At 34.0% G+C, this 14989-nt stretch overlaps 1 protein-coding gene across 3 annotated transcripts in view; it reads right to left on the bottom strand.

Annotated features, from left to right (window-relative positions):
- Nucleotides 1-295: 295 nt before the first annotated feature.
- The window catches only part of LOC112772740 (DExH-box ATP-dependent RNA helicase DExH7, chloroplastic), a 29474-nt gene continuing 14780 nt past the window's right edge, over nt 296-14989 (bottom strand). Inside the window, exons 12-33 of one of the 3 annotated variants that reach the window (XM_025817740.3) lie at nt 14414-14514; nt 13827-13884; nt 13519-13584; nt 12715-12797; nt 12422-12602; nt 11983-12138; nt 11800-11901; nt 11536-11688; nt 10860-10964; nt 8391-8531; nt 8197-8286; nt 8055-8111; nt 7597-7680; nt 7059-7157; nt 6839-6979; nt 6444-6514; nt 4960-5029; nt 4459-4551; nt 3371-3583; nt 2842-2934; nt 1578-1700; nt 296-781 (exon numbers count right to left, since the gene is read on the bottom strand). In XM_025817740.3, coding sequence (XP_025673525.1) covers nt 707-781; nt 1578-1700; nt 2842-2934; nt 3371-3583; nt 4459-4551; nt 4960-5029; nt 6444-6514; nt 6839-6979; nt 7059-7157; nt 7597-7680; nt 8055-8111; nt 8197-8286; nt 8391-8531; nt 10860-10964; nt 11536-11688; nt 11800-11901; nt 11983-12138; nt 12422-12602; nt 12715-12797; nt 13519-13584; nt 13827-13884; nt 14414-14514 — 2355 coding nt within the window. In that variant the 3' untranslated portion in view covers nt 296-706. Of the gene's footprint in view, nt 782-973; nt 1011-1185; nt 1701-2841; nt 2935-3370; nt 3584-4458; nt 4552-4959; nt 5030-6443; nt 6515-6838; nt 6980-7058; nt 7158-7596; nt 7681-8054; nt 8112-8196; nt 8287-8390; nt 8532-10859; nt 10965-11535; nt 11689-11799; nt 11902-11982; nt 12139-12421; nt 12603-12714; nt 12798-13518; nt 13585-13826; nt 13885-14413; nt 14515-14989 lie in introns of those variants that run through there. The other 2 variants (XM_072225883.1, XR_011876717.1) reach the window with 2 other exon arrangements.

Raw genomic sequence — 14989 nt, 5'->3', positions numbered from 1 at the left:
TTAGGCATTCAACTTATAATGTTTATGTTTGTAACATGTATAATTTTGAAAGTTGTTTCAAAGTCTCTCTCCCATGTAAATTTCCATGGGCCAGCGAAATTTTGTAATTTACCCCTCCACAAAGCCTTGCCTGTGGAAAATTGCATCGGAGACTGACTGTGCAGTTGAGTGAGTTGTAGAATCCAGTTGTCAAAATAGCACTTCCGTATAGTAAAGGAGTAAAGGGCATAGCAGCTTATGTATATACATGTAAATTATATATAAAAATAATAAATTTTATTGACAAATACTAAGATAGAGGTAAGCCAAACGCGCTGATATATAGAAGACTAATATCTAATACACAGAAATAGAACAAAGGAAACAAGAGAAGCTAGAGGTGCTATGCGATCTTCTATGATATTAGAATTACTCTTTATATGAAATGGTGTATATAAGAATCCCTCCGGTGTAGATATTCTATCCACCTCCAGGAAGGAGAAAAATTTGATTCCACATCACTTCATAACCACTCATGTATGATTTCCTTTTTTTTTTTTTGGGTTGTATTTTATCTTACTTTCTTAAATGTTTGTGATAATAAATCAATGTGGAAGGAGAATCACTCTTACTTCATGGTGTATATAGGAATTTCTCTGGTGCTATACCGATTTCTTGAAAATTCTGCCAGTGCCGCTATGGCGGCTTTTTGAAGTGGATTGATCAATCATTTAGAGCTTCCTTCTTCTAACAGCAAAGTGACGATGGACTTGATGAGTTCATTATTGAGCATGAGCGCCTCCTGAAAGCAAACAGAGCCCACGTATTATTCTGTTGAAAGCAGTAATCATGAAGAAGCAATAATGACAAACAAATAGCACTACAACAAACCAATAGATTTTCAGTTATTTGTACATAATTGGAGGACTAAAAATAGCTAAAAGTTCAAGATCATATAGATCATAAATAACAACTGAAAATGTATCATTCGTACCATGAATATCGCACAGCATATTGTATAAAGAGTAATCCTAAATCATAATTGAAGGATTTATAGTTACAACAACTATTAGGTAGAGATATATAACATATATATCATAATTGAAGGACTAAAATTAGCTAAAAGTTCAAGACCATGAATGATTTATAGTTACCACAATATTAGGTAGAGATATATAAATAATTTTATATTTAAAACACACTCACGCAAGAATCCTTTTGGGGCTTGAAGAATGCTCATACACATGCCCATCCATTCCTTGTGCTGAAATTTAATTTTTATTCAAAAGAATTGGGGAACAACAAAGAAAACTCTAGACTTTTTAGTCCTAGAGGTTTTGAACTTTCGATGCTATGTCATAAAACCATCTCTTCTAAAAACTTAAATATTAGATAGAAGTATATGAATAATTTTATATCTAACCAAGTAACCATTTGTTTGCAAGTGAATTAGTTCAAATTCAACAGAAACCAGTATGAGCCCAAGGTGGACTCATGCATCCACAACAATAAATTTAAGAGAAACCATTCAGATAAAGTTAGAGATCATGGGGAAACATATCAACCATAAGAGAGCTTCAAGTAATGAAAAATGGCACCTCCGGTTTTCGAATCAGCTCCTTCAGAAAGGTATGTAGAGTTTGTCTTAGCTCCTTGAATAACACAGCTATTTGTGCAGGTGCACTCAGTTTCAACCATCCATCAATTGTTACAAGTCCAGTCTACAAGGAAAGAGTAAACCAAAAAAAAATTGAACATTTTAAGCAATATATAATTTTATTATAAAATGCTTAATTTATTGCTCGTAACATTTCCCAGCTAATTGTTATTTAATACTCTCTTTATTTTCAAAAACCAATCCGTTAAGGTTATTGAGCAAAGGTTAAGAAAATAAATAATGTCAGTTAAAGGAAATTACTGTTACAAATGACAACAATAACAGTGAAGCCCTTTTCATTTAAGTGGGGTGGGATCTGAGCGGCACTATAGATATACAAATTTTTATTAATCTAACTCTTTCTTCATGGATTTGCCTATTATTAGAAATTTCAATTTTACTTTTGTCTAAATTAACTGTTATTAAGTTACTAACGCATCCTTAATATTCTATCTAATTTCATTTGTGGAAATGCCAATAAAAAACAAGGGATAGAGTTAGAAATTCTGAGGAAAGGAAGTACAAGAAAATAGCAGATGGGTGGAAAAAACAATTTATTTAATGAACCTATCTAGGAGCAAGTACGCTTTCTGAAGATGAAATTGTCCTATTAGTAAACTCGAGAGATGAAAATAAATGAGAAATAGAGAAGTTGAGGTACCCTTTGGGAGCATAGCATTTTCGCACAAGTGGAAACAATAGTATATCAAATACAGATTTAGCAAAGTGGCACTAAAAGATTGCAGAGTATACCATATTACAACTTATGATTTGAGCATCCTGAATGGTAGAGGGAGATGTAAAACATAATGTGTTGCAATTGTTGTTTTGGATTAAAAACGTACAAAACTATGAGACACAATTTTATAGAAATGATTGCAGCAGGGTGAACAAGCATACAAGAAAAAGATCAATGTTCACTAGGGGAAGGTTGCAATGCATCTTACTGAAAAAGGTGCTTCAAACACCTCAACGTGTATTGGAATTTGATGTACCAATACTTCTTTCTTAGTGGGGCAAGATTCAGTTGTCATTGTTGTTTATTTACATTAATAGAAAAACTAAAACAACATAATTTCTCCATGGTAACATTTTGAAGTGGAGGAACTTGCAACTTAAGAAAATAGTAATTGGTCCATTTTTAAAGATCTATGAAGTAAACTTATAAACATCATATACTGCCAAAAGACAACCAGAACATGTACCTGATGCTGAACATTAATTGACCCCCCAAACAGCAAAATGGAGTATGGAGAAACGACAGAAGTATCGCGTAAAAATACTCTGTTTGTTTCAACCTGAAATACCAATAGCTAGATTTATATCACAGACCCACATATATAATGCTTTAAATCTAAAGTAGATGCAGATATTTATGTATTTTAACTTTTTGAGTATAGTCTTTTTCAATAAAAGTTTATCCGAAAGATTTTTTCAAAAGAGATTGGAGCCTAGCAGCTAGTGAGTCAAGGGTGAACCGAGTTTGAGCAAAGAAATTATTTTCTTAGGTTCCTGGCTCAACTTAGCTTAGCTCCTTTTCACTACAAACAGGTATCATGAGCTGACTACAACCCTTTTAGAGTTTTAATAGGGATGAAAAATATAAACATAATAAAAATATCATATGAAAGAAACAGAACAAGTAATAACACAGTAATACATTTTCACATCATATCAGAAAAGCATCCTGAAAGGGCAAGCTAACAAATTTCCACTTATAAATTGCTAACAAACCTTTTCAAGGAAGATGAGAAAGGGGTATTGAAAGGATTTAGTGTTACTATTGATAGAAGAAGGATGGATATGAACTTCTCTTCTTCCGTCAAACCAGACTGTACGACCACTATTCGCGGTGTTAGAAGACTGGTTGAAGGTGCTAAGAACTGCTCCAACAATACTGTGTTCACTAGCTGCCACATTGGGATACAAACCAGCGCATAGTATAGCCTGCAAGGGTATATTCTGAGAGATCATTGCACAGGAACATGGATAGTGACACTTACAAATCCACTCTTTTAACACTACTTCTATATCACCTAGTTCTAGCATAGGTTTGTTTCTTGCACATTGAATGGTCCAGCACACGAATTAAGAAAACAGTGATAGATAAATTATATTCATGGTGATTTAGAAAACAGTCAATACACAGCTTGCATTCCAAAAGCAATAAATTGAATACCATTTCAAATGATACGAACCAAGAACCAAAATATTTATTTTGAGAGTTGAAACAGGGGAAGGATACCAATATGTGATACAAAATATTTATAGTGACAAGCATGTAGGAAAAAAACGATGTAATGGTTTAGATTACCATAGTAAGATTCAATGAAGTATAACAAGCAACAGAAACAAAGTCCTCTCACACCACCAACAAAAAAAAAAAGAAAAAGAAAAGAAATTGAAGAAAGCAGCACAGGTCAATTAAATGCTATGCTCCATTCAATGCATCACTACAAAATAATATTTACAATTCGGACTGAAATAATTATGCCTTTGCAAGAGAGAAAATGAAATATCCATTCACTTTATAGTGACAGCTAATCAATTTTGATATTTCAATTGGTTGAGTTTTGAGATTTTTCCTTCTTTTTAGTTGAGAAAAGGAAAATAGTCTGCTGTACACTCAAAGCTTAAAAAGCAATTACCAAAAGCTTTCTTAAAGATGTCAAGGCATAAACCAGCTAAGCACACTGCAAGTTGACGAAAATGATCACATAAAACTAAACAGGACACATGGAACAGAACAACAGCTGAAACCCCCCAAGAACGGGAAATTAGTATTGCCTGAATGTTAAAACCAGAAGATCTGAACGCGTTACCTTGACAACTGACAAATGATGTGCATGTGCATTGAATGGTTGTGATGCATCAGAAAGCCAACTGTCAAGACTTCCTAGCTTTTTTCGATCCAACTGTAGTAGTTCATATTATTGATTAGAACAAAGATTTATATAGCAAATTCTTTGATTCTCAACTGGATGTATAGAGAAGAGCTCAACTAATATTGGATGTCAATACGAATAAAGAAACAAGGAAATGAAACCAAGAGAGACTAGTCAACAGGGCAACAGAAGTGAATGACTATTTTTTCACCATTTATCTTAATCATAAGGGATGGAAGTGCTTTAGTGCACCAGAGTTAGGAAATATGCACAAACTGTGTGTGCAAGAGATTCACTGATAAAAAAACCCCTACACCAATATATGACTCTATATTATGTAATCTGTACCTCAATGTTAAGATCTTCAGCATCAATATACAAATGAGCTCAAGAATAAACAAAACCAAGCATTATTCAGAAATAAGAAAGAGAGCACACCTTATCGTCTTTAGGAAGAGTGATGAAACCAATGTCTGCTAGCAATGTTCCAAACTGCATTCTCATATCCCTGAAAAGATTAATAGAACCCACAAGTAGACATAAGAAATAGAAATGCAGTGTGTCCCTTAAGACTGAAATCAAGGTGAAATCTGAAAGAAAAAGTGAAGTTTTGAGCAAGTAGAGCCATCCTTATAGCCTAACCTTAACTAGCATAAAAAAGAAAATAACCTCCCTAACATCATATACCTTCTGCTCTCATCACTCTTGACACATACAGCTGACTTACAACTAGGGCCTACTACAATTGCATCCTATCAAATATCATCCATAAAAACAGATGTAGAAAAAGAATTCACACATAAACAGACAATTTATAAAACAAATATCGAGTTGACATTTGTCATTCCTTCTAATATGTGCATAGCATAAATTTGTTCCCAGTCCTAGACACATTGAAGAAGTTACATAAATATATAAATTCTGTCTATATCTATGAGGGAGATGAAATATTGGAGGAAGCATTTATTGCAATAATTTCAGCCAGTGTTCTGTACTTGATTAGGGTTAGGCACATCAATGAAGGTGGATTGAAAACCAATATTATAAATTGTGAAAGAAAAAGTTATCTTTAATCTAAGAGACTGCTATTAGCTCAAACATCATTTTAAGGGGGAAGAAACATATATTTAACAAGCAAATTTGCTAACTGCACAATACATGGATACCAGATATCGTTCTTGTAGTAACAATTACACAACAAACACCCTTCATTTTGGGCAACTGGTAAAAACCATTTCCACAATAAATTTCCAGATTACGTTAGCTATAATTGAAAAAGAAATGTTACTAAAATGGAAGGAAAGAGTACAAAAGAGAACAATGAATCCTCACAAGGAAACAAGTAACTCCTATATGTTATCAGAGTCCTTAGGAGATGCGGAGTTTTAAAGAAAGGAACAAAATCAGAGAAAGAGTGAAAGAAGTTTCTATTAGACGTGAATAATCTCATTCCATGGTAATTTTTTAGGGTTTATACATCATCAGTGGAGATGAGTTAGCTAATGATTACCAACCAAATCTGATTAGATTGGGATATCTATATTCTTCAATATATTTGGCATATAGATAAATCACGCAAGAAAGCACATTGATCCATTTGTATAACACATTTTTCCCATTTTTTATTGTAACAAATTACTATGCAAATTACTTGTTACCATTGGATATGTTCCTATTGTAGTTAACCTGGAAAAGTAGCAGAGTGGAAAACCAAAAGGATCATAAAGGCAAGGCAGATGCTATATATACTATATATAAGAATCTACAACACAAACAACATTAAACACACCATCTCATTATTACTCATATATCATCGTTTGAAGCCACAGTTATCAAAATCTAAAGCACAACTAGCAACAGTAAGTCAACAATAATACAAGCATAAACATATATTAAAGAGTGAATTAAAGATATACTAACACCTTATCATATACATTACAGAACTGCTCAGAAAGAAGGAATTGCAGAATTGTTGTGCAGCTTTAGCTCCTTTCTGCATATTTAAAATTTTAAAAAGATTAAAAATGTGTTGAAAGAACACTATTGTATGCCGAATAAATCGGCTTCTATGGATAAATGCAAAGACCAATGCCTTATGATGATGGGCAGGAACATATTTTCTTATTTTTCTTTTATCAGTTGTTCTCCCATGAATCATGACACGATGGTATTTACTAGCATTACTTCTAACATATTGCTTCACGTGCATAGATACCATAAGAGAGTGTAAGGAAATAACTAGCATGTGCCTCAATCAAGGCAGTCATATAACAACTTAAGAAAATATGTAAAAGGAAAAATACAATCACATGCTGACCTCAGTCAAAATCCTTTCCCATCTTTTATAAGCTAACATCATTAGTAAGTGATCAGATTGCTGATCAACATTATTGGTATCACCTGGCCCATCTACCTTGTGATTCAACAATGATAATTTTGCTCTTTCAACATTTTGCCTCTGCAGATTGACATACAATATGTTCAAAATTCAATATAAAGAAGTAAAATGGTGTGAAAATCTTAGTACCGATACAGACCTCATCCTTTGGATATACAAATGGAGACTTGTAGCTTAGAAATGCAGAGATTGAAAGAATAGGTGACAAGCAACCAAATATTGCACCATACAGCATCATCTGTAATTACCAAAAATAAATAAATAAAAAAATAAAACAATGCATTGGTGATTGGCAAAGTATATAATATATCATTTATCATTCACATTGTATATGATGAGCAGAGTAGGACTGAAATGAACCATTTCCAATCCAGCATGTTGTTTCAAATACACTTGATATACAATATTTACATTTGCCAGCAGGGAGCGAAGCAAAGCAGAATACATTTAATATTGGTATAGTTAAGGAGAAACTAAATAGTTATTACTCACAATGTCAGATCAAAAGAGAGAAAGTATGGAGAGAACTATCATTTTCAATTTAGGTGAAGTACAACAATCTTAGAAAGGAAAAAACACTTGATAGAGCTCAAGAAATGCTTGTGAGAAAGATAGCTTCAGCCTTAAAAATCAGAAATTCAGTTCAAGCTTTCAAAGATAAGAGACATGGTATACACCTTTCCAATTAAGACATCAACAGGAAGTTTTGCCAAATGATGTCCAAGCAGTGTCAGCTGCTCATCACCTTCAAGAGCACCAACCTACAATATATTTGTTTCAATGAAAGTAAAATACATAAAGATCAGGTAACATTTTGAATTTCTGCATTATAAAATTTTTGAAACAGGTTAAGATTCTATGTGAATGTAATTCAACGCATAACTAATAGGACTGTATAGAAAAAAGAGCATAAATGGAGCAGGAAATTGTCTCACCAAAAATAAACAGAAATAGAAAGTGAATATCTCAATCACAGTACAATTTAACAATGAGGAGTATTTATCAAAGCTGGGACAAAAGTCAAAACCAATTATAATGTACGTAAATCAAATAGAAACAGAATTATAAAAAAATAACAACCACAATAACTCATACTCTGAAATCAGTGATAGAGTGAAATACAACTATTCAGTACCTCATATAGTAAGGATATTGCTGAACTCATTGCTTCAACCTTTGGAGGTTCTAAAGCCTGATAATGGAAAGATATTTAAAAGAACTGTCCAGATAACCTATTTGGAGAGTATTTTTTAAGTTAAAAAGATATAGTTGTTTACCTTGGACAAAAATGGCTCAATATGACCAAGAGACAGTAACTTAATCTGCAAACACAGTTCAACTAATGGCATCCGAAGCATCTCTGGAACCTTGATAAGAATAATATAACAGGAGCAGCTATTAGTGGAGAAGGATGGATTGGAAATACAAAACATAGTGCTAAGGTACCCTTTTGAGTATTTTCAATACATACCTGATAAGGACGCATGAGTCTTTCAAACCTGTGACGAGTGTACAAGCAAAAGCAAGTTCCAGGTTTTACACGTCCAGCTCTGCCCCGGCGCTGCCTTGCATTTGCTTGAGATATCCAATCTTCAACCATGCTAGACAATTTCTATAACAACCACAAAACAATAATAACTGGTTATATTATCCTGTACAAAGCATATATGTGTTTTATGAGTGTTGAGCTTACAAGTTTTAAGGAAGGAAGGAGGAAGAAACATAAAAGGAACTAACGATGCATTGATCTAATATGATGTTGTGAAGTATAAGACAAAGCACTAATTAAAATTTAAGTGGCATAACTAGACTTCAAAAGCTAAACTAGGAGGTCAGGGCTACCAAACCCTTAGAAAAGATGGTCATATCCAAGATTGTCAAGGTCAAGAACCTACTTAGGCAAAAACATTTATACAAATACATACATGACACATGAACATAGACTAGTCAATCTCGCCAGTCTAACTAGGCCAGATGCCTATCCTGGCCGACATACTCAGCGAAAGTTCTCTGGAGGTCGAATTTCGACGCGATTTTTTGCAAGCACATTTAGAAAAACGAGACATTTTCATTCACCAAATTTAGTAATTTTACACCAAGTAGATTTTTTTGGTATTTTTCCCACCCAAAAAGCCATACCATCAAAAAAATGGAAAAGGAGGCACAAAGGTCATTTTGGCCACCAATTATTTTGTGCATCCTTTAAATAATATTCTTAAGGTTCCCCTCAAAATTTCAGGCAAAATGCATGAGCCAAATATAGGCATAGTGGCACAAAGAAAAAAGTTAATCACAATCAACATATTATACTTAAATTAAAAATGCATATAAATCACAACTCAACAAAAATAATACCCAGCAAAATGATGCCTAATCAAAAGTCAATTGAGACCCAAAACAAAAAAGAACCAACAAAAAATGAAATAATAAATGTCAACAGGGGAAAAAAAGGTGCCTCTTGTATGTGCCAAAAACCAAGAAGCCCTGCATAGCCAAAACACAAATGATGTCCTGAAATGTATTTCCACCAACCCAGTACCCACATTGTGCCATCCCACATGTAATCGTTTGTCAGACAACATTCAAAACAACAATAACAGCATAACTAGAAACCATCTCATTCGCACCATGCCACTTCATCATTGTCATTGTCAATTTATCATAAAGAAATAGAGATCCTTGATGAGGAAGAAGAATGGAGCACTAGGAGATCAAGGGCTGGTGCAGAGGTCCAGCAACAGACATTGGAGAAGGCGGCTGGGATGAGCAGAGACAGAGAGGGGGCAGGAAGTTCGATCTGAATAGAGAGCCTACTAGGTTTTTATCGAGTGGGATGAGCAGGTGGTGGACTGGATCAACTCGAATGCTCCAAAATACTGGACGAGCCAACTCGCCCAAAGCATATGATCCGACTGACTGAGTTATGCTCTTAATCAGCACCCATTCAGTCTCACAAGTCTGATTTTCAAAGCAAGATCGAGCAAAAGATGACCTACAGGAACGTATCCTCATATGATCATACATGTTTGCACGCCATCTTGAAGACCATTCCCAAATCCTGAACCAATGTGAGACATCTTGATACACTACCCTGAAGTCCAAGAATGAACATCTGAAGCCTGAAGTTTGCAAAATAGACATGTCCAGGTGACCCAACTAACAAATACAGAACAGAAAAGGCTCTGACACCTGATTAGAATTGATGGCATTTCCGAATCTACCATGAAACTAGGCTCCAAATCCAAATTAAACGAGAAAATAAAATCATTAAATATACAGAAAAATTCAACCTAGTCCTAAGCACTTCATGATGATTATCTAAGATTAGAATAATAAGATACCTTCGTATATTCTAACATTCTCAATCAACCAATCTAAAGCTTTCTAAGTTCCAAGCTTATTACCAACAAATCCACTACAACAGGAAAATATGACTCCATATAACATGGTTGCCAGGGGACTCGATGCAAGAGATATTGCAATGAAAGGATAATTGAGCAAGACGAGGATAGAACGATCATCTTACATGACCAAGGAACAAAAACATATCTCAAGTTGCTTATCATAAGAAGTTTCCTTGTTAGCGATAATGAACAGCAAACAATCTGGGAAACCTTGAACAAAATGGAACTTAGCATTATCAACATGGGCTAGCTGCATCCCCTTAAGCAGATGTTACTGAGGAGGGTGACTGATGGGTAATTGATTGAGAGGACTAGGTAAATTGATCCATTTCAGTCCATGTACTGCAACAAGTATGAAACCCTATATTGTTGAACTACATACCCTTATTGAAACTTGACAGATTCAGTACCACAATTTGCAGCTTCACATATGAGGTGAAAAATCAATAAATTTAACAACTTTGATGGCAATGTTTGACATTTCATAATAATAAATTAATTAATTTCACATTGAGAAAGATGAAAAGATGACATACCTTCTGTGGGTTATATCGGTTTTCCTTATGCTTTCCACAGTCAATTACATATATCACGTCATCTATTGTTATGCTGGTCTCTGCTATATTTGTGGCTATAACAACCTAGCAGTAGGAAAATTCAAAATATTTTATCTATAATAGATATCACTAGTGCTGCACAATGTTATTCAGTTACAAAATAATATAAATAGTGGGTTTTCTCAATAAAAGTCCTCTCTTTTAATCTGAAGTCTATACTTTTATCAGAAAAGGCAAAAGAATGTAGTTAAATATAAAGCTTTAGATGTTTCTTAACCTAATAGCTTAATCTTTAAACATGATGGCTTATTGCATGGTGCCGAAGCTCCTATAACTAAATGGTTTGTAGTTTGAATCTTCCTGCCCCTCATTCTTCAAAATAAAGGTTAAATTTCACACAAGCTTAGGCAAGCTGGAGTCTGCAGGAGTGTGTTAAACAGTAATCATGCTTTCATCTTACATAGATGTTTGTAAACCTTTACAAGCTGGGATCCTAATGGTAAACAAGATGCACTCAGGCCGAAGCACAAGGGAGAAAACCAAGTGCCACATTTTCTGTTAGGAAAGGGTAATACTAAAAAGAAGCAACGGTTTAGAATTAGATTAGTGATTTCTAAGTTGATTTTAAGAATAAAATCTTAAGGGCCATCCTCACCTTACGTGTATTTCCTGGAGGGCGCAAAAACACCCGTTTCTGCTCAGTTGATGCAACCGAAGAATGCAACGGAATAACCCATTCAGAAGAGGGTCGACCAAAGCGGTAAGAGGCAACCAACTTATCATGTAAAAGGTTTATTTCAGAGACTCCCTGACATGTCAAATTATAGCAAGAAGTAAATAAATAAATAACGACTCATACCAACAAAAATTCAGGTAAACGGTTTAGTTAGTAGCTCAGAGAATACCAAATTAAGCTTACCGGTAGGAATACAAGGATGGCACCCTCATTGCAATTTTCATCAATGAAACATATTAGATCTTCTAGAAGATCGTAATCAATGACATCTTCATTCAATCTTTTCTGAACAAAACAGAATTTTGGATGGTCAAATTATAGCCACAACCTAAGGTTGTATACACACTCATCTTAAACAGGACTTACTAGATTTTGTTTAGCTTGTTCACTGTATGACTGATAATAACTTGGAACAAAATATGGATTAGTGTTCTCTTCGGAAAGCAGAGATTCATCACCCCACCCCGATAACATTAGATTCTTCTTCCCCTTGCTATTTGTCACAAGACCTTTCTGCAACTTCTAAATTGAAAATTGAAACAATTCATTAACTAAGACATTAATCAGTAAAAAATAAAAAAATAAAACCTAACTCACTTCAATGAATTAAAAATCATGATTCAATTTTTTCTCCAAAAATACCGGTAGTCTTGCAAAATGGTTTCAGACCTTCACAGCATTTTCTAAGTTACATAAATACACAAAACTGAGAAGGTATGGTTTACATGTCATAAAACGGATAATTAAACTTCAGTTCAACAAAACTAATAAAGGGTCAAAACATTATCTAGAGCCTGCAGAATACCTGCTCCTTGCGAAATGTTGATGTTAAAGAAACTGGAGAATCCGAAGGAAGTCGATAATCGATCTGATCATATATATCCTCAAGAAAATATGTTGTCACTGGATGAGTTCTTCCTTCTGCAGTAACTACAGGACAATGTCCAAAGTATTTTGAGAATAAACTTGAATCAACAGTAGCAGACCTGATTATCATAATTGAATACAAGACACAAAGGAATTTCTTAATATTACATAATGGAATTCAATAAAAACAAGTGTAATATACCAATTGTAGGGACAGGATTTACGACATACATTAGAATGACTTTGAGTTTTGTTGATCTTTCAGTGGACTGCTTCTCAATTAGATTCTTCAAAACAATTAGGAGAAAATCACCCTGTAAAAGTTGGAAAGATATATGAGATTGACATAGCTTTAAAGAAAAGGAGCAGCTAGAATTCCTATGTAATATTGCAGAAACAGAGGATCAGGTGTCCTCCTTGTTAGAATTGAGATTAGACCTAGCCCTCACTCAACCCCACAAGCAATTCTAAGGAAGAGGATTGTGCAAGTTATTATAAATAATTAGGTCATATGCCCGTGGGACTTGGCACATCCAACTCTTGCCCAAGAATGAACATCTAGAATCAAGTTAGCAGGACTATATATCTACAGAAGGCACAGTGCTATACATAGGATAGACTCTAATGCCTAATAAGAACGAGATTAGGCGTGCATCTAATTCAATCCAAAAAATCTAACACAAAACTTTAAGTACATCAATATGTATATTCTGTCCACATTATTAGTTTTGTTTAACCCAACACTACGATAAAAATTAACTTTAATCTGTAGATATAATCATGTGAAACTCCTTATTATATTCACAAAATACTTTTTCCTCCAGTATCTAAATTGTTTTGATCTAACACTTTCAGAATTAAAACAAGCAATAAAACAACAAAGATACCTACTTTGTTAATGGCATCATCTATATCTTACAAACTTACATACTTTCAACATGGCATTCATAGATATCTTACAAAAACCTACAAAGATCCAATCAGCCAAGGCATAAAAAATGATAACTGCAAACCATTTCAATTGATTAAACTGACCAATAGAGACCTCTCGTGAACTTCATCAACTATGATATGAGTGATGCCAGTCAAACTTTGGTCTCCCTGAAATTCGAAAACATCAAAGAATAGCTTAAAATTCAATAAAAATGAAATTATAGTTGAATAACTATTAAAATACAAAACAATTTCTTTAAAGACTGCAAGGATACTCTTAATAGAGACCGGAGTTCCGAAAACAAAACAACAAAAGCTTTGAATTTGCACTGGTCCTCATTAAAATGCTTGCATACAATAGAATACAAGCTGAATACAGGCTGCCCATACTATATAACAGCATAACATACCATCAATTTTCTGAGAAGGATGCCTGTTGTACAGAACAGAAGCCTAGTTCTCTCATTCCTATCATGACAAAAGTAATTTACACTCTGTAAATGCAATTACCCAGAAAGCAAAGAATAAGCACATACGGGAAAGATAAAGTTAGTGCAATATTTCATTTCCCTTTTAGAATACTTTTGTACATCCATCCAAGGTACTCCATACTAACACATATTTCAAATCTAAGATTTTTTTTTTCTTTTCTTTTTTTTTTTGGATAAAACATATTTTCTACTGAGAACATTGTTGGCTTTTATGTCAAATCTTTTTCTACCCCCTAACAAATTTCTTCTTCTTTCTACACAAGAAGATGGAAGGATAAGAGATCATCCTCCTATTTTCTTCTATTAATAGCAAAAACTGATAAACCATGGTTTAAAGTCCGAATCTGAATAAAGTAAATAAAAGAAAGGAAGCAATTCAGTATCACAAGAGTAAGAATAGACAACAAAACCAGAAATTCATCGTCTATGGGAGTTGGATTGATGAGCCCAATTTTAATACAATAATAAGCATTTAGCAAGAATATGTTGAATAGACAAATGAGCACCTGGCACTGTCGAGTCGAACTTGATAACCAACCAAGGAACCCTCTGAGCCTGGTGAAGGTTCACACCGCTCATCGGCTACCCTTTCGGCTACTGAAATTGCCTGAAACACGATGAGAAAAACATAAGCCAAAAGTAATAAGTGGAAAACGTCGCTTTAAATTTATCCAAACAAAAGTGGTAGCAAAAGCATAAAATTATAATGAAAGCAAGGAAAGTTTTGGCAGATTAAGTCTAACATCTGTTAGAAAAGTTAGACACTAGTGAGCCGAGTGAGACTATAACATAGGCAGGAAACCAACATTTGCTGTTAAGTATCTTGTTTTTTTTTTTTAAATTAAATAAAAAATCCAATAAGAGCGGAACCTATATTATAGATTATTCACACTATGACTGAGTCTGAGTGTGCTATGAGAACACATGCTGATGCTGATGGAACATAACTAAGCATATAGATTAGTTAATGTCTTTAGCATGGGAATGTGTTACTGATGCTGCCATGTTATTATTATGGCACCATGGCACAATAAAATGAAGTCTTGGGAATAACCAAGTATTAAATGTGATATTGAAAGTTG

Source organism: Arachis hypogaea, chromosome 18 (genome assembly GCF_003086295.3).
Source record: "Arachis hypogaea cultivar Tifrunner chromosome 18, arahy.Tifrunner.gnm2.J5K5, whole genome shotgun sequence".
In the NCBI taxonomy this organism is placed as follows: Eukaryota; Viridiplantae; Streptophyta; class Magnoliopsida; order Fabales; family Fabaceae; genus Arachis; species Arachis hypogaea.
This window is presented reverse-complemented; position numbering and strand designations above follow the sequence as displayed.